Below are 20,287 nucleotides of genomic sequence, written 5' to 3'. Positions count from 1 at the left end.
TCTTAGGAAACTCATGTTCATCTTTGTCCTCATGACATGCCCTGTAGCAGTGTAAAGCAGATCCTAAGATTCTTTCTCATTCAACAGTGTGGATGGTAGTGAAGGGAAAGGGACATTGGGACTTCTATGACTCAAGCCACCACTATGATTGGACCAGCTTCCCAACCACACACAATGTTGCTTGCAAGGAACCAGTCATATCTCATGTCTTGAATGTTGAAAATCAACAAATAACACCAAAATCAGAAGCCTATAAGGCTATAACAAAAATTCTATCAAGAAAAACAGAGATGGAAGGAGGGACTTGATAGACCTCGGAAGATAAATGAATCAGACATGACATACCTTATGGTTGCCAATAGCAAAAGAAGGGCAACAGCTTTCTCATCATCTTGCAGCATGGAATGAGCCGTCTGTGTAGTTACCCCAGCCAAGTAGAACCCACAATGGACTCAACTGGGGAGCTGAGAGCTGAGATAGAGCCATAGCATGCAAAGGCATGGAGGAACTCAAAAAATAGAAAAGGCCTAGATTTGTTGGGGGGGGGGGGGAATAAAACATTGGCTTGGCTGCATGGAGGTGGGTAACCTTTATTAAACTGCATCTCTTTTTTCCATTTGTTCAAATCATTGAAATATAGCTTCACCAAAAAAAATTGTTGAAACAGAGTAACTCGGCAAACAAAAGGAAAAATACATATGAAGTGCGCTAATGATCTAACATCACTTGGAGGCCTTGTTGTTCCAGATAACTAATAGCCTGAGAGATGCAATAACCTCAATTCTCCATGCAACCAAGCCAATGCTTCATATTTAACAACCATATTTGTGATCCAATCCAAACAGTGTTTCAGAAATGGAGTCCTCTTGTTTATGGGGAGCAGTTTGCCGGGGATTTTGTTTGCCAACAGGGAGGTCCATGCCAGAGTGGAGGCCTAGAGAGGAGGCAATGGATCAACCAACAACACTGTCTACCCATGATTCAAGAAAACTGAATCTCATCATCCATGGGCAATTTGGGTATTTTGAAAACTTTCAAAGCATGAAATGTAGATTAATGTTAGGTTTCTAACGTTGGACTAACAGAAGGGGTCAGTAAGTATTTACCCCAAATGTCAGGGGAGGTTTAAGTGATTTTCACATGGAGGACCTAATTTGAGAATGGTCTCACATTGCCAACTCATCTGGTCATCTCTAATAAACCCTGCCTTAATGTGGATGGGTTGGCAATGTGAGACCATTCTCAAATTAGGTCCTCCATGTGAAAACCTATAAATTGATCCCTAGTTTGTATCATTGAGAAATTCTAACTGTAAGATGTTTATAAGCTATTTTGCTATATGATCCTTCCCTGTAAAAGTAAAAACTTGAGCATTTTTCTCCTCCCATATGACCATAAGATGATGATTCCCACACATCTCTGCATGATCATTCTATCTTATACAATTGCTAACTTGTCAAAAAACCTTCTTTTTGAGGAGGGGGTGTTTTACCTGGTAAGAGATGCAATGGATCTAAATTTTATTGAAGCTAGTTCTTCAACATGTTGTATGTGGTTTTGTAACATCAACTATGTTCCTTTCTTGGGATAGTGAGTGATGATCTCACAATAGATGCAACAAAGTCACCTTTGAGTCCTGATAACCTCTGTTGGGGCCAATATACCTAAATGCCAATGTTTTAAAAAGGGCATATGTTAAGTGTTGCTCGAGGATATTCTGATGCATGAGGCTTAGGCCTCATGAGATCCTACCCTTTAAAATAATGAACTAAAATAAGAAAATGTATAAATGATAAAACTATGCACAAAGGGTTGTTTTTATGTAAAAGGATATAGATGAATCAATCTTCATATCGGCAAGGATTATAAAGTTCCAAGAACTTAAACAAGACTAACTTATATTACTACAAATCCTTCCAGATTATAAAAAGATGTTAATATTAGATGAAATCTCAAAGTAGTGATTTTTATTTGCAATGGTGAAATTAATTGTAAAAGAAAAAATGCTATTCTTTTTTGACAAGTAACGGGATAAAATTTTATTCAAAGCCAAACTGCACAAAAAAAATATGCAGCAGAGAAAGGTACAACACTGGGCCTCCCAAGAGGAGCCTTGCCACAAGTAAAATAAAGCAGAAACTATTACAGGTAACAGAAAACAGATTGCATATACATATTACAAGCTGGTCCTTGGCATCCCCAATCTAAACAATCTTTTCCAGCCCCAGTCTTGGCCAAAGAATCAGCCAGTATGCTGGCAGTCCAAGGCACCCACTTGAATGAAGCGATCAAGGCAACACCTAGAGATTGAGCCAGTCTGACTAGATATCTGAATTTCCATGGGTTTGATTTTGAATTGTCATCCATCTTAAAAGTTAAAACCATTTGACAGTCAACCCTTTACTTCCGCATTCCTCATTTCCTGCCTAGCCAACAACTTCAATCCTTGAACAAAACCCAGAAGTTCAGCTCTAAAAGAATTTCCTTGACCCACTGGACCTGAAAAGCTTAGAATGATATTGCCACCATGATCTTTAATAACTCCCCCCACATCTGAGGGCCCTGGATTTCCAAGGCTGCAGCCATCAAAGTTGAGTTTAAGCAAGAATGTTATGTATAACCGATTATGCCAAGCACCCAATTAAAGGCTTGACCCTTGCTGCTAGCCTCCCCTCAAAAAATATCTTGCCTTTTTATTTCTTTCCTACAAATCCCTACCATAGGGAATCATGCCCCAATATTTCAAACCTCAAAGGAGTATTAAAAATGTTAAAATAGATATACAAGGTGCAAACACACACATGAAAAACTTATAACTGGTTTTTAACTTGGTTTTATGATTAGGACATTACCTTAATTAATTTATGATTCATGTGCTTTTGACATAAGACATCTCAAGGTGTGAGGTGTGTACCTTATGCTTTAGGTGTGAGCCTCAGATTCTCAGTGTTTTTTGAGCCTCACTTGGAGGTCAGTCTTAAGGCATGAGCCTCGCATGTTTTTTTTTTTTTGATAAATGAGTAAGATTTTATTAAACCAGCAAATAAGAGTTACATGCAACCCATGTAAAGGCACAAGGTGCGACCTTTCCTTTAAGACTAGTTACAGAATTATAAGTACAAAAGAAATTACACAGAAGCCCAAAATAAAGTAGCCTGAAGAACCCCCTGTTTTGCAAGTGAATCAGCCATTGAGTTTGCTGATCTGCCTACCCACTGAACTCTGATTGTCATATTCCTTGTTAGCTATTTAACCTTTTTGAGAAGATCTCTAAAACCCCAGATCACAGAGTCTGGATCCTTCAACCAACCCACTGTCACTTGGGAGTCCCCTTCAATAATCAGATGCTCTATGCCTAGCTGATTTGTGAGCTGGATTCCTTGTACAGCAGCAAGTAATTCGGCCCTGGGAGCCTCACATGTTTTCTAAGATCACTATTTCACATAAGTGCAAGTTGTGACTACTGGTACTCACAACATTTAAACTAATCATTGGATGAATAAAACACATGGGGGGTTTTCAGGGGAAATGGTTCTCCCTGAGATAAACCAACTCACTGATCCAAGGAAAAACATCAAAAACACTAAAAGTCTGCTGCTTTAACTAGAAACGGGAATGAAGGAAACTAGGACTTCAATTGGATTTTGTTTTCAGTGTTACCATTATAATTTTATGTCTATATTTTTATTTTATGAAACTATACACGTTTGGAGCTATATTTTGCAGCAAAGACAAGGACTACAACTACAGTTCCAACAGGAGGATCTCTTCCCCACCCCACTAGTACACGATTTCTGCAATATGAAGAGCTTAAAGAAGCAACAAATAACTTTGAACCTGCAAGTGTGCTAGGAGAAGGTGGATTTGGCAGGGTTTTCAAAGGTGTATTAAGTGATGGAACAGCAGTTGCAATAAAAAAACTTACTAGTGGAGGACAACAAGGTGATAAAGAGTTCTTGGTTGAGGTTGAGATGCTTAGCAGGCTGCATCACCGTAATTTAGTAAAACTCATAGGCTATTATAGCAGTCGCGACTCTTCACAAAATCTCCTCTGCTATGAACTTGTCCCCAATGGAAGCTTAGAGTCCTGGCTCCATGGTATTTCACTTTCTTGTGTCACAGCTTTCTACATTTTCCTTGATATCTTTATAACAATAATTGCCTTTAATGAGTATTCAGTTTTTACTTATGAAGCATGAGGGAAACCTTGAGTGCTTCTTTATGAGATTTTACAGATGATGTTAAATGAACAGTATTTTCTTCAGGTCCCTTAGGTGTAAATTGTCCCCTGGACTGGGATACCAGAATGAAGATTGCCCTAGATGCTGCTAGGGGGCTTGCATATCTACATGAGGATTCACAACCTTGTGTCATCCACAGAGATTTTAAGGCATCAAACATATTACTGGAGAACAACTTTCATGCTAAAGTTGCTGACTTTGGCCTAGCCAAGCAGGCACCTGAAGGCCAGGCAAATTATCTGTCCACTCGTGTGATGGGCACATTTGGGTAAGTTTCTCTGGTTCTTCCTCCTGAAGTACACTTTATTTTTATAATCTGAAGTTGTTATAAGGTATTCATATGGTCTTATCAAATGGATCTAGGTATGTAGCCCCTGAGTATGCCATGACTGGGCATCTACTAGTAAAGAGTGATGTATACAGCTATGGGGTTGTCCTCCTGGAGTTGCTAATTGGAAGAAAACCTGTTGATATGTCACAACCTTCTGGGCAGGAGAATCTTGTGACCTGGGTTAGTGCTTTTCCACCTCCCATTCTACTTATTATTAATCTAAAATTGCTATATACTTGTCCTTCTGGAATAGTTACTGTTAGTGGTGTTAGTGAAGGGGTATTTCAGTCTTTGTACTTGTTGAGAATGCTGATGTGTACTGTTATATTAGTTCGAGTGCCTCTTACTTAAAGAAGGGCACTCAAGTCTTTTCCAATAAGTTAATAATATAATAACAGGTCTGGCCGAATCAAGGGATTAACTTTTTTCCCTAATTCGAACCAGCCTTTCTCTCTTCTCTCTCTTCTCTCTTTTCTTCTTTCCTCTCCTACTTCTTGCTGTCTACTTTACTCTACAGTCAACGAACAAGACAGAATTCTATGGCAGGTCAAACTTCAACATGGTATCAGAGCTAGGTTCACCAAATCAGACTTGCTAGAATTCTGCCTTCTGCGCATTCGAATTAGGGTTTCACTTGGGGTTCTCAGTTGTGAGTTGGAGACTGGGAAAAAGGGCTGAAAAGGAGTGATCGCCCTCTTCCCTTGGAGGTCTCTATGCCTCCGATTGTGTCGTTGGTGATTGGTTGCTGTGGTTTCTCAGCCCTAGTTGGGGCTGGTACGTGTGGTGCAGTGGTGTCTCAGCCCTTCGTATGGTTGGCCTTCAGGCAATGAGGTAAAGTTTTTTTTATATATTTTTTTTTGAAATACATGAGAGGTGTAGTACAGTTCGCATGATGGGTTTTCAGATTGCAGTATGCTAGGGTTTATTCTAGTTTGTGTGTGATTCGAATGGCAATAGTGTCTATTGAATGGTGAAGCTTCCTATAGTTGTGGATTAATGTTGGTGGTGTTACAAGTGTGGTTTTCAGCTTTTGATATCGCTGAAATCAGTGTGTAGACCTCGGTGAGTAGGGGTTGTGGTGTTGTAGTTTTCAGCATTTAATACTGCCGAAATTAGTGTACAGATTTCGGTGAGTAGGGTTTGTGGTGTTGCAGTTCTCAGCTGTTGAAATTAGTGTGCAGATATCAGTGAAGTGTCTGTGTGTAGTGTGCAGTGTGTAGTGCTCCTAATTCAGTGCTCAGAATTAAGGGAGTTCGGCAATGGCAGATAACAGTGATAGTAAACCTAGTGTCATGATATCTACTGACTACTTGAATGTCCAAATGACCTCCATTAAACTGAATGGAGAGAATTATGTCCCTTGGGCCAAGTCTGTAGAGGTTTTTCTGAAGGCGAAGAAGAAAGTGAAGCATATAAGAGAGGAGAAACCCCCCGCTAATTCTCAGGAGTATGAAGACTGGGAACAGGAAGATGCACAGATCATTACATGGTTGTGGAACAGTATGGAACCCAAAATCAGTGTGAACTTCATGTTTCTTGACACAACCAAAGAGGTGTGGGATCATGCTAAGAAACTATATTCAGGTCAGGATAATACCACTAGGGTATATCAACTGTATCAGGAATACTTCAATCTGCAACAGGGAAATCAGAGCCTTGAGGAGTACTATGCCAATGTGAGGAATATCCGTAATGAGTTAAATGTCTATCATCCTCTCACTTCAGATGTCAAAGTTCAACAGCAACAGCGAGAGCAGCTTGATGTGACACGGTTTCTGGTGGGGCTGAAGTCTGAGTATGAACCTGTACGAGGAGGTGTTTGCTCGTCTTCGGAGGGCTTCCATTGGATCTATGGACTCTAATGTCTCCGAGGTGGCAGAAGTGGGACTCGAGGAACCCAGCCTGGTAGGAGCGGTAGTGGTGGATCTACACATATCCGTGGTGGTGGTCGTACTGGAGGCAGAGATTCAGGGGGAGCTCGTGGTAGAGGATGTGGCTCGGGTCCACGGAAGTGTACTCACTGTGGTTTGGATGGACATACCATTAACTACTGCTATGACTTACATGGTCCTCCCTCGACGTGGGCCAACCATGCCATGACTAGTGACACCAGTTTCAGCTCTACACAAGAGAAACGGTCAGCTGACCCGATGCCTTTTACTCCCTCAGATGGTCCAAGCAAGGAGATGGTGAGTGTTCCTCGTGATGAGTATGAGAGGTTTGTTCAATCCAAGTCGCAGCAGAACACAGCTTCCTTTGCACACTCAGGTATGGCTTGTTTGGCATCCACACCCAACCCCTGGATTATTGACTCTGGAGCCTCCGATCACATGACGGGAACTCCAGGTGTGTTTTCATCTCTCACTCATTGCTCAACATCACAATCTGTTACCCTTGCTAATGGCTCCACGTCATCTATCTGTGGTGTTGGTAATGTTGACCTAGACCCTGTATACCTATCCTCTGTTTTATATGTACCTAAGCTTCCATTTAATCTTATGTCTGTTAGTAAGCTGACCAAGTCCCTTAAGTGCTCCATCACTTTTTACCCTTCTATGTGTGTTTTTCAGGATCTCAAGACGGGGATGAAGATTGGTGGAGGGCATGAAGCCGGTGGACTGTATTATCTTGATGGTGGTGGACGAACGTCAACGGCCCTTCAGTCATCCATTTCTCCTCTCCAGTGGCACTGTAGATTTGGTCATCCTTCGCTGAAAGTGTTGCAGTCCTTAGTCCCTTCATTGAGTCAACTTTCTGTTTTAGATTGTGAGTCTTGTCAATTTGGGAAACACCATCGTGTTCCCTTTCGTTCTAGGGTCGATAACCGTGTGTCGAGTCTTTTTTCTTTAATTCATTCAGATGTTTGGGGTCCTTATAAAGTGATGTCATATAATGGATACCGATATTTTGTTATTTTTGTTGATGGCTGTTCAAGAATGACGTGGCTCTATTTAATGAAAGAAAGAAGTGAATTATTTTCCATCTTCCAGAAATTTTATGCTGAGATCTGCAATCAATTTGGTGTTCACATCAAAATTTTCCGTTCTGATAATGGTCGTGAATACTTGTCTTCATCTTTTCGAGAATACTTGGATCAACATGGCATTATACACCAAACTTCATGTACCTATACTCTGCAACAAAATGGGGTTGCTGAGAGAAAGAACCGCCATCTTGTAGAAACGGGCACGCTCCCTCATGCACCACATGAATGTTCCCAAAACTTTTTGGAGCGATGCAATGCTCATCTCTTGTTTCTTAATTAATCGGATGCCCACGTCTATCCTTGATGGTCGTTCTCCTTTTAGTGTCTTATTCCCCAACATGTCTCCGTTTCCGCTTTCTCCTCGGGTATTTGGGTGTGTCTGCTTCGTTCATAATCTGAGTCCCGGGACTGACAAGTTAGATGCACGTTCCGTGAAGTGTATCTTCCTTGGTTATTCCCGAATTCAGAAAGGGTACAAGTGTTATCATCCTAGTTCTCGTCGTTCCTTGGTATGTGCTGATGTTACATTCTTCGAGTCTACTCCGTTCTTCGTGGGGTCCGGTGCTGCTGCTTCCCCCACATCACCACCTCCTCTTCCTCTTCCTGTGGCTGATCCACCTCCTCTGGTTCCAGTCATGCCTACGTCCTTGCCTCCGGTGCCACCATTGGTTGACCGTCCACCCATCCGTCACGTGTATACACATCGCCCACGTGTACCGGCTGCAGCTCCTCCAGCTTCATCACCGTCGACAGATCCAGCTCCAGCTCCGACACCAGCCTCCGACCTAGATCTTCCTGTTGCCTTACGGAAAGGTAAGCGTACTTGCACCCTTCACCCTATTTCCAATTTTGTTTCACTTACCCACCTCTCCGCTTCCCATCGCCAGTTCATATCTTTGTTATCCTCCGTGGTTGTTCCTAAGGATGTCCAGGAAGCCCTTACCTCTCCAGAGTGGTGCCGTGCTATGGAAGAAGAGCTCTCTGCTTTGCATCATAATCACACTTGGGATCTCACCGCTCTTCCTCCTGGGAAGCAGGCTGTCGGTTGTAAGTGGGTGTATAGTGTTAAGTACTTGCCAGATGGTCGTGTTGAGCGCCTGAAGGCGCGACTGGTTGCCAAAGGGTACTCCCAAACCTATGGCATTGACTACACGGAGACGTTCTCCCCGGTTGCTAAGAGATAGGGTCAGTTCGTGTCGTCATCTCTCTTGCAGCTATGTCTGGTTGGCCTCTCCATCAGCTCGATATCAAAAATGCCTTTTTGCATGGGGATTTGCTCGAGGAGGTCTACATGGAGCAACCACCCGGGTTTGTTGCTCAGGGGGAGGATGGTAAGGTATGCAGACTTAAGAAGGCTATTTATGGACTTAAACAGTCCCCTCGAGCATGGTTTGGTAGGTTCAGTGAGGTGGTCAAGAAGTTTGGTATGAAACAGTGCCAAGTTGATCACTCTGTCTTCAGTCTTGACTCTTCGGCAGGTAAAATAATATTGGTGGTGTATGTGGATGATATCGTTGTGACTGGGAATGATAAAATGGGCATTGACAGATTGAATGCATTCCTACAGGAACACTTTCAGACAAAGGACCTTGGCAAGTTGAAATACTTTTTGGGCATAGAGGTAGCAAGATCTAAGCATGGCATTAATTTGTGCCAGAGGAAATATGTGCTTGATTTACTGGAAGAAACAGGATTGTTGGGTACTAAACCGGCTGAGACACCTATGGAAACAAATACGAGGCTGAGCAGTGATATAGGTGAAGTGTTTGAAGAGCCTGGTAGATACCGACGACTTGTAGGCAAACTAAACTATCTAACCATTACTCGGCCAGATATTTCATTTGCGGTTAGTGTGGTGAGTCAGTTCATGCAGAAACCTTTGGTCCCACATTGGAATGCAGTGCTAAGGATTGTGAGGTATCTGAAAGGAGCTCCTGGTCGTGGTTTGCTGTACAGAAGTGGTGGAAAACTGGTAGTAGAAGGATACACCGATGCAGATTGGGCAGGTTCTATGTCTGATAGACGATCTACCACAGGCTATTGCACCTTTCTAGGGGGTAACCTGGTAACATGGAAAAGTAAGAAGCAAACAGTTGTGGCAAGAAGCAGTGCAGAAGCAGAATATAGGGCCATGGCACATACTGCTTGTGAACTAGTGTGGCTGAGGAACCTTCTACAGGAGATAGGATATGACATCAGTACTCCAATGAAGCTCTATTGTGACAATCAGGCAGCGGTTCATATCTCTTCCAATCCAGTGTTTCATGAAAGAACCAAGCACATCGAAGTTGACTGTCATTTTGTGAGAGAGAAGGTGCTGAATGGGGTGATAGAAACTGCATATGTTAGTACGGGAAACCAGTGGGCAGACTTGTTTACAAAAGGCTTGAGTCGGGGGAGAGTGGACTACATATGTAACAAGCTGGGATTATATGATATATACTCACCAGCTTGAGGGGGAGTGTTAGTGGTGTTAGTGAAGGGGTATTTCAGTCTTTGTACTTGTTGAGAATGCTGATGTGTACTGTTATATTAGTTCGAGTGTCTCTTACTTAAAGAAGGGCACTCAAGTCTTTTCCAATAAGTTAATAATATAATAACAGGTCTGGCCGAATCAAGGGATTAACTTTTTTCCCTAATTCGAACCAGCCTTTCTCTCTTCTCTCTCTTCTCTCTTTTCTTCTTTCCTCTCCTACTTCTTGCTGTCTACTTTACTCTACAGTCAACGAACAAGACAGAATTCTATGGCAGGTCAAACTTCAACAGTTACATTTCCTGGGTTGTGGATCTTGCCTTAGCTAGTAGGCCTTGTGTTTTGAGTCCTCAATAAAACTGAACTAAGTCAGCAATAGATACCAATGAATATAGCCAAACACAAGTTGAAAATGTTGAAATTGTAATCGCTAATAAATGGGTGAGGGAAGTCCTACTTGAGTGTATGTGGTGGGTAAAGAAGGAAAACTAAGGACCTGAACTATGATAAAAAAAAGATTTTCTAATAAGGGGACTTCTGTACTTCAGTTTAATTTATCTCTAATGGACTTATGAAAGTTATCATTTCTGATAAAAAACAGATTTATATCTAATTTAGAGAAGAGAAAGAAGAAAGATCACAAGAAAGATTGCACATTTAGAGATAAAGAAGGAAAGAAGAGAGAGAATTAAGAAAATCAGACACCTGCAGGCAATTTGAAAACATTTATTCTATTAATTCTCATCTAAAAATTCAATTACAATGAGTCTGTTTATAGAATCAGCTTAAGGACTTGGATCTCCCTTTGCAAACTCCAATTTCAACAAGACACTGTCCAGAATTGACTCCTTGCATTAGAACTGAGGTAAACCCATTGAGACACTTAAATAAGGACTTGGACTCTTGAAACAACTCTAATAAATGTTAGAAGCATTTGCCCCATTCTCCACAGCTGACCTTTGGAGGATGGCAGTACATTGCTCAATCATCAATTACCTGAACAGTGCCTATATTTGCAGTGAAACCTCCTCTTCCAAGCCAAATCAATTGAACTTGATGGGTGCAGCAGTGGTAACTCAAGTGTTTCAGGAGTTGGTGGTGTGTTCAGGAACTCCTGTGGAGACATTTGAAGTTTATACTTAGGTCCTCTAGGCATAGGAGACTCAAAAAGAGAAAAGATGTCAGCTGTTCTTTGAGGCCTCAGGTTAAGCAAGTCACTCCATGTCAAAATTTAATAGTGGAAGTAGTCCAAGGGGATTCAAAAGTGGTATTGAAATGGCTGAAATACTCAGTAAATGTGTGTAGCAACAGAAACGTGTGGGAAATAAAGCAACTAGAAAAAGATATGGTGATTACTTAAATGATCAGTTAATGGTTTGGCTGACTCATTGGCTAAACAAGGGGTGACAATTGAGTAGTTATTTTGGGGACACTTGTAAGCAACATAGTGGAAATTGAGATAGGTAGCAAAGCTAACCTATAATGGGTTTGAAGCATCAAATGTGAATACTTATTTTTTCTATCACAATCAATAAAATTCTTACTGTTTGTCAGGTTGGAGATGGGACATTTTGGGGTCAGGTCCATTAAGAAGGTGAAGGAAAAAAGGGAACAAAAAAAAAGGTAAAGAGGCTTGAGTGCAAGAGGTAGGAAATGTTAATTGATCAGTTAATTTCTTGGGGGGTTGATAGTTTGGATGGTGGAGTGTGTGTTGTTGTTATTGTAAGATGGGGTGCAGAATTTTAAGTTCATTGTATTCTTAGGCTTTTTGTGTATTCTGATTGGTATGATATTTGGAGCGTGGAAAGCTTGTAGTAGGGATGGGAATCTTGGTTTCTTTCCTTTTCTTGTAGAACCACCAATAATTCCATCCTTGTGGAATCACCACGTTGGAGACTGACATGTGATCCAAATCAAACTAAACTTTGATGAGTGCAGAAGGGACAACCCAGGAGAATCAGGGATTGGTGGAGTATTGAGAAATCATTTGGGGCACATAGGGCACTCTATTGAGGGCCTATGGGATATGGCAACTTGATCTGTGAGTAAAACTGCTGGAAGTACGTTAAGCATAAGGTTGGGGTAAGCTGAAAACTATGAAGACATAATAGCGGAAGGGGACTCCGGAGCTACAATAGAGTGGCTTAAAAACAGTGATTTGGGCACATGGCAGTTTCGTACATACTGAAAGAGGTTAGAAGCCTCATGAGGTAGTTAAGAGCATTAACCAAGGGGGTGAAAGAACAGCAAATAGTGTGGCAGATGTAATGGATAGACAAAGAGTTGAAAGAAGCCAACTGTATTGAGGAAAAAGGAGAGACTCTTGCACTTGTAAATTTAGTGTAAATTGGAAGCTTGATGCTATGGTTTGGGGTGCTAGGGACAGTCCTTTTGCTAAAAAAAGTCGATTTATTCAATGGGATAAGAAATCTACTGATAAAAAACTAGGTCATCAGAAAAGCACCATTATGTCTTCATTACAACTTCTGAAGACTCCCTAAAAGGTCAAATGCACGAGGAGCTCTCTGGGAATTTCCCTCGTGCATTTGAAGACAAGAGAAACTGATCCAGCTCTTCTGATCAGGAAGAGGAAATCGGCTATCAGTGAGGACTGGATCTGGGTGATAACAAGATACGAAGGGAACGAGAAGGTCGGGGTTTGGGAGGGAGGGGAGGCGAAGTTTCTTTGGTCAGACATAGACAGGGGAGAAAAGGATGAGACCACTGCTTCACTAGAAAGAGAGAAATCTCAGGCGTGCAACAATCATATGCCAAGGATAAATGTAACATAGGTTGCAGCCATTTCAGAAGTTGGGGTGGAGATTTTAGATGAAGGCAAGATGGAAAACGTGGTGGTGGCCATGATCTTGAGCGATAAAGACTCACCTTCGGCAGGGAAAGAGGTGTTCCCAGATGGAGTTGAAGTTGGTTTCAGTCAGAAAGAGGCCAGAGAGCTTAACGAGGTAGGTTTAACCCCTGGAACCCTGTCTGTTTGTGCTTCTCCCTTCGGAACATCTCCCGTCTCTGTTCCACCTTCAATTAGGGGTAGTTCAGGGGCTGAAACTGAAGGGGAAGGGAAGACGGTTGAAGTCTAGCACAAAAAGAAAAAGAGGGGTGGAGGAGAAAAATAAAGTTTATAATGGGAAGAAAAAAATAAAGAAGTTTGGGGTGAACAAGACGGGAAAGGTTGACACAGGGGAAAAGGTTTCAAGGGGTGAGACAAGATACAATCAAGAAGAAAGAGAGGTGGTAGAAAGGCAGGAGTCATCACCGGGGAGGAGGAAGGTGGGCATCAAAGAGTTGGTAGAAAGACAGATAGAGGTAGGCAAAACCTTGGGTCTGTTCTTCCTGGGAGGAGAAAGGGTGGTGAGAAATACTATTGATTAGTATGAGAGGTCTAGAAGGGAACAAGAAAAAAGGGCTAGTGGGGGAATTGCTGAAGGAGAGGAAGAGGGGGAAGGGAGATTAGCAGGGCTGCCGGAAGAAGAATAGAAGGGTTGCTAGGGGGGGGAGTGGCGGGAATGAAGCTTTTACTTGGTGTTTTCTCACAAGAATAGAGAGAGAGAGAGAGAGAGATGTGTGAACAGTTGGGCTGGCGGCGCCCAACTTCTCTTTTATAATAATATGATGTAACAAATAAAAAAAAATGAAACTACAAGTAGGTCCTTGGCGGCACACCCTAAAAATAAAACTTAAATAAAAGAAAAGAACATGCTGATAGCAAGCTAACAGCCAAGGTTTAAAATGTCGATGTTGATGGAAATGTCGCTTACCAAGATATAGGACATATGTCAGAAATGTCAAGGGGAAATATTGTAAAAATTAGAGACATTGTGGAAATATTATGAAATATGTGGAAATATGCAATGATATTTTGTAAAATGATAAGCGAAGCATTAATACATATTTCTAGACTATTATCTTATTCCCAACCATTATATAAAGCTAAGAATCTGAGATCGATAACAAATTAGTAAATGGCGACTTACTGATTTATTATGCATTTTGACGTTTTTAGAAGGTTATCTGATATTTTCTTTTCTTATTTTTAATTCTGATTTATTATAAATTCTAATATATTTATTTCACACCAGTAAATAGAAATACATTTATTCTGATTTTTTATATTAAATGTAGAATATGATTTATTATAAAATTTAATAAACATTTCTGATTTTAATAAATATTTTAAAAATACTAACCAATTAATATTTTATTACTTGAAAAATATTTTATGTTTTATATTATAAAGTAATTAAATTCTTTTGCTTTTATATTTTGTTAATTCTTTTTTATAAATATTTTATTTGAAATATTAAATAGAAATTATTAATGGAATAATTTATATTAATATAATATACTAATATACTATATTATTAATATACATTAGTCAACATCCTATCGACATTAATCATCATCCTGTCGACATAATAGGAAAAACTGTCTTTTTTTGGTTATTTGGACTAATTTGGTCGACTTTTCCAAAATATAGGAAATGTCGATTGAAATAATGTAATTTTTATATTACCATCCATTTTCATGTAGGAGAGCCTTGACATCGACATATGTCGGGTGACATTAGCGACATTTGAAACCATGCTAACAGCAGAAAGAAAACACTTAAATCCAACAACACTCCCCCTCAAGTTGGGCTGAATATATCTATCATGCCCAACTTGTCACACAGTTCATTGTGCCACAAGTATGGAAGCCCTTTTGTGAGAACATCAACAAGTTACTCCTTGGATTTGACGCAAGGAGTACACATTTCTCCCTTTTCCAATTTTTCTCTTATGAAGTGCTTGTCCACATCAATGTGCTTGGTCCTATCATGTAGGACAAGATTGCTAGCAATGTTGATAGCTGCCTTATTGTCATAGTAGAGGGACATATGATTGTGAACAGTAATCCCAAGTTCCCCTAAAAGGTTCTTCAACCAAAGAACTTCAGCCACCTCATGTGCCATAGCCCTATACTCTGCTTCAGCACTTGACCTTGCAACTACAATTTGTTTCTTCTCCATGTCACTAGATTTCCTCCTACAAATGTACAATACTCACTTGTGGACTTTCTATCATCCACAACACCTACCCAACCAGCATGTGTATAGACTTCAACTCTCAGATGATTATGTTTGTTGAATAGCAACCCTATTCCTGGATACTTCTTCAAGTACCTAAGAATCCTCTCTATTGCCTCCATGTGTGGTCTCTTAAGGGAATGCATGAATTGGCTCAGGATCCCAACTGAATAAGCATTGTTTGGATGTGTCATGGACAAATAAAGCAATCTTCCCACTAACCTTTGAAACTGTTTCACATTTTCCAGTGGTTCACCATCACGATCTCCCAGTTTATGATCAACACCCATAGGGGTATCAGCTGGGTTTGCACCTAACTTGCTCGTGTCTTGTAACAGGTCTAGGATATACTTGCTCTGAGAAATGAAGATGCCCCTTTTTGAGCGGGCAACTTCAATTCCTAGAAAGTACTTTAGGGGACTTAGATCTTTCACTTCAAATTGAGAGGCAAGGAATTCCTTCAACTTTTGTATTTTTGTGCTCTAGTTTCCTATAATGATGATATCATCCATGCACACTATCAACGTAGCCACTTGTTCTTGACATCTCTTCACAAAGAGAGTGTGATCACAGACTGACATTGTTTGAACCCTACTTGCTGAACTGCCATATGAAATTTACTAAACCATGCTCTAGGAGATTGTTTTAAGCCATAGAGGGACTTTCTTAGCTTGCACACCTTATTTTCACTTCCTTTGGCACAGAAACCTGGGGGTTGAACCATGTACACCTCCTCCTCCAGATCACCATTTAAAAAGGCATTCTTTATATCCAATTGATGCAATTCCCAGTCAAGGTTTGCAGCCTTGCTTTGTACCTTTCAACTATTTTGTTTGCCTTGTGTTTCACTATAAACATTCACTTACACGCCATTGGGTCTTTTCCTTTTGGAAGATCCACAAACTCCCATGTTTGATTCTTATGGAGGGCATTAATCTCCTCCTTCATAGCATCTGCCCATTCAGGATATTTTAAAGCCTCTACCACATTTCTGGGTATGGGGATGCTATCAACCGCAGATAGGAAGGCATGGCGAGAGGGGGAAATGTGGTCATAGGAAACATATTGGGTAATGGGGTGTTTGGTAGTGCATGACTTGGCTCCTTTTCTGTGAGCAATAGAAATGTAAAGGTCATCCACAACCGAAATGGGAGCCAGAGTATCAACAGGTGAAATAAAAGGTGTTGGACTTACATCTTGGGAATTTGACGGTGTTGGTTGCTCAGTGTTTGGTGGCTCCACATCTTTGTCTCATTGCTAATCTCTACGACATTTATGTTGGAAGACACAAAAAGGAGTAGGATCCGGAATAGAAGGTAGAGAGACTTGATGGACCTGGACATGGACTTGCTTCTCCTCTTCCACATTACTCTCTCCTTGAGGAGAAGCAGAGAAGAACGGTTCAGACTCAGAACGAAACATCAATGGAGACAGAACTTATGACCCACATGATCAAAGCACCGGTAACCCTTTTGTGAGGAGGGATACCCTAGAAAGATACAAGGAATAGACCGAGGATCCAACTTACCACGAGACGGAGATAAATCATGGGCAAAAGCACGACAACCAAACACCCTCATGGGAATGGAAAATAAAGGAGACTGAGGGAACAATAACTGATGAGGGGCCTTATAGTTTAATACTTTGGAGGGCATGTGGTTTATGACATAAGCAGTAGCAAGTACATCCTCAACCCAAAAACGTTTGGGAACATTCATATGTAGCATTATCCCTCGGGCTACCTCAAGGAGGTGCCTATTCTTTTTTCTGCGATGCCGTTTTGTTGCAGTGTTTTGGCACATGGCTACCTCATGGAAATATTCCTTCGCATTGTTTGATCGAAAGATGTGAATTTCAACATGAAACTGTGTAAGCACCATCCTTTGGAAATCTCTCACAATCTTTGGGACTTCGTCTTTGCTACGCATAGGAAATACCTGCCCTCCAAAGTTATTGTAGTAGGTCCCTTGAATGAAATATTTTTCTACATTGCTTACTCAACTAACACGCTTGACAATGGAAATCTGACACTGAACATGACTTAAATAAAAAAGGAAACAGAGACTTCACTATTTCAAAAGACACATGACCTAACCGATTATGCCACAAAAAAATTTGACTCTTATTTGACTGACTATGCGAGGATGATATCAAGAAACCAGCCTTGTTGTTGAGAGTGTAGAGACCATCCACTAAGCTTCCTCTACCAATCATCCTCACAGAAGTTAGATCCTGGAAAACACATGAATCAGGAAAAAAAGGTTTCATTGCAGTTTAATGAGTTTGTAATGCTACTAATAGAAAGAAGATTGATGGAAAGGTGAGGAACATGCAAAACATTATTTAGGTCAAGTCCATGAGGAAGGGATATTGATCCTTGACCTACAATAGAGGAGAATGATCCATTTGCAAGTCTCACCTTATCCCTTCTTGACAAAAGGTTATAAGACCGGAATAGGTTTGGCTTATCGGTCATGTGATTAGATACCCCTGAGTCAATGATCCAGGGGGAGTCAATGGTAGTGGAGACGTGAAAGGCAGAGGCTACATTACCTGATGTAGACGCAATTGAAGTAGAAGGGTTACTACAGAAGGAGTTCATGATATCTTCCTTGGGGTCAAAACCAGTGAAGTGCTCCCGAGTAGTATCTGTTGACACCCCAGTAGACCGAGTTTCTTGGGTTGCCACATTTGCTGTATTGTGTGCTATATTAGGCTTCTTTTGACCCTATGCCTTACCCTGTTCTTGGTTCTTTACAGCCCACTTTGGCCTCTCATGGATCTCTCAGCATGTGTCACGTGTATGTTTTGAATGCTGGCAGTGGTATAGAATAACTTGTCCTTATCATCAACTTTCTTGGAGTAATTTTTCTTTCCCATATTATTACCACCCATTGTAGCTAATGCTACTTGTTGCTCCCCCTCAGTTGTAACCATCACACTCTGCCTACTTTCCTCAGACTGAACAAGGGCATACACCTCTTGGACTGGAGGCAATTCTTTACTTCCTAAGATCTGAACTCTAAGTGGTTCATATATGGGGTTTAGTCTCAACAAGAAGGCAAAAAGGCAAAACCCGTTGTTGAGAAACCAACTTCTTATAGGCTCTACCATCATGTTTCCATTCTATAGCCTGATAGTGGTCCAATTCCTTCCATACTGAGGTAAGGGCTGAATAATAGACTGACAAGCTACAGTTCCTCTGTTTACAGGTTGAGGATTCAGCTTGTAATTGGTAGATCTTGGCATAGTGCCTTTGCTTAGAATGTGGTTTTGGCCTGTTCCCATATCTCACTCGCAGTGCCTGCCCACATAAAGTTCTTCTTCACATCAGATTCCATGGCTGCAAGAAGCCAAGACATCACTATACTGTTTTCTTGGTCCCACCGATCATATTCAGCAGTCCCACTCTTGGGTTCTTTCACTCTTCCATTTATGTAACCAGCTTTTCTCCTTGCTGTTACATAAAGTTTTACACCTTTAGCCCACTCCAGGTAGTTTAGGCCGTTTAAAGGAGTAATTGGCATAGGAAACATCATACTTTTCAGCTCCCATACCAGCTGTACTATGGGTTGATGTAACCCCAGATGAGGCAGAATCATCATTCGCCATTGGCAAAAGCAGGTCTACAAGTCAAAACCAAAGGCTGCAGGTGTACAAGACCAGTCCTCACACAAGTACTACCTCTCACAGTCACACTTAGGGCACAAAACCCCACAAATTACTTCTGAAATAAAGTGTACACTGCTAAGGTTTACTGACAGCAAGTAAACAGTCCAAAACTAGTTCATATATAAGGAGAATACTGCTGCAATCTACCACCAGTCCAGAAAAATTGAAAAATAGCCACCATTGGACTACACACTTCACACACCAATCAATCACAGCACATACCTGTGATAAAGGGGATCACACACCCCTGTACAGCACCTGTACAAAGATGCAAAACCACGACTAAGCCTTCACAGCATCGGCCAAAAAAGGAGAAAAGAAGCTTCACAGCATCGGCCTCCTCCTACTAGGGTTACCTTGGTGCTACGACCAATGAAGAACCCAAAAAATAACAAGTAGTTCTGATCAGACAATTAGGGTTTCTTGCCCTTTGTGTTGCTTGCCCTTTGTGTTGCTTGCTAGCATCTTTCTCTCCACCCCTCTCTCCCCCTTGGGGGGTTTTGGGGAGGGGGTATATAGATATTTCAACATGTTTCTGCTGCTTAGGTAATAGCATGGTGTCACAAGTGACCACTTTTTCGCGACATCAAGTGCCTTTACCATGCCCACGACAAGCCATCTCTGCGTTTGGGGTGGGGCTACATGTGTATTTTGTAAGGGGGGTTTGCCAATGGCATTATTGTAATTATGTAGTATGATTTTCCAGTATTTCCATGTAATCTTTTGTCAGAGCACCAAAAGCTTAAGCTACTCTTTGAGGGGAGGTAGGTAGTTGAGAGGTGCCAAGACCGTGTAAAGGTTAAGCACGGGGTCCCCTGGACACAGACTTGTGTGCTTGTGCTTGCTATCTATTGCAATATAAAGTGCCTTTTTACTAATTCATGTGCCATCTTTGTTGCCTTTTGTGTGTTTTTGCTTGCTTTCTTAGGCTTACTCGACCCACTCGAGTGCCGCACGGGGCCTCGCCGATTAGCCCCGTGACAGTTGGTATCAGAGCCGAAGCTCATTCCTAGCCCGTTGACCCGCAACGCGAGCACATCATGAAGCATAACAAGGACATCATGGAGGAGATCGAGCATGGACTCTCCCTATCCCATGAGGCGGACGATGCACCCGTCGATGACAGTCAAGGACAAAGCACCGAAGACCCACACATCAAAGGCAAGCAAGCGTGAGAAATCCACGGATAAGCATTCTGCCACTAACCTACTAGTGCTAGTTGTGAAGCCACTGTGGGTGAGATGCATGACCAAGTAGATGAGCTCCACCAAAATATTGAAGCCGTCGAGAGCGCTTTGGTAGAGGTGGAAGGCCGCATGAATGGTATTGTTGATGAGGTCCGTGACATGCTTAATGGAACACTTAAGGAAGTTTGCAGCACCGCACGCCAACAAGAAGGAAGCTCATCCCGCTCCAACATTCAAGACAAGCTAGACAGCTTTCAGGCCCAACTCGACAAAATGAGAAACGAGTGGGCAACATGGAGGGGAGCCATGTCCTCCCC

The 20,287-nt window shown here is 41.5% G+C and overlaps 1 protein-coding gene across 1 annotated transcript in view; it reads left to right on the top strand.

Moving 5' to 3' along the window:
- The window catches only part of LOC104598769 (receptor-like serine/threonine-protein kinase ALE2), a 46,024-nt gene that overhangs the window by 10,124 nt on the left and 15,613 nt on the right, over window positions 1–20,287 (top strand). The window contains exons 5-7 of the mRNA XM_010260976.3: window positions 3,727–4,098; window positions 4,266–4,509; window positions 4,605–4,752. Of these exons, the coding sequence (XP_010259278.1) occupies window positions 3,727–4,098; window positions 4,266–4,509; window positions 4,605–4,752 (764 nt within the window). The remainder of the gene's footprint in view (window positions 1–3,726; window positions 4,099–4,265; window positions 4,510–4,604; window positions 4,753–20,287) is intronic.

Source organism: Nelumbo nucifera, chromosome 3, assembly GCF_055504915.1.
Source record: "Nelumbo nucifera cultivar China Antique chromosome 3, China Antique-T2T, whole genome shotgun sequence".
NCBI lineage: Eukaryota > Viridiplantae > Streptophyta > Magnoliopsida > Proteales > Nelumbonaceae > Nelumbo > Nelumbo nucifera.
This window is presented reverse-complemented; position numbering and strand designations above follow the sequence as displayed.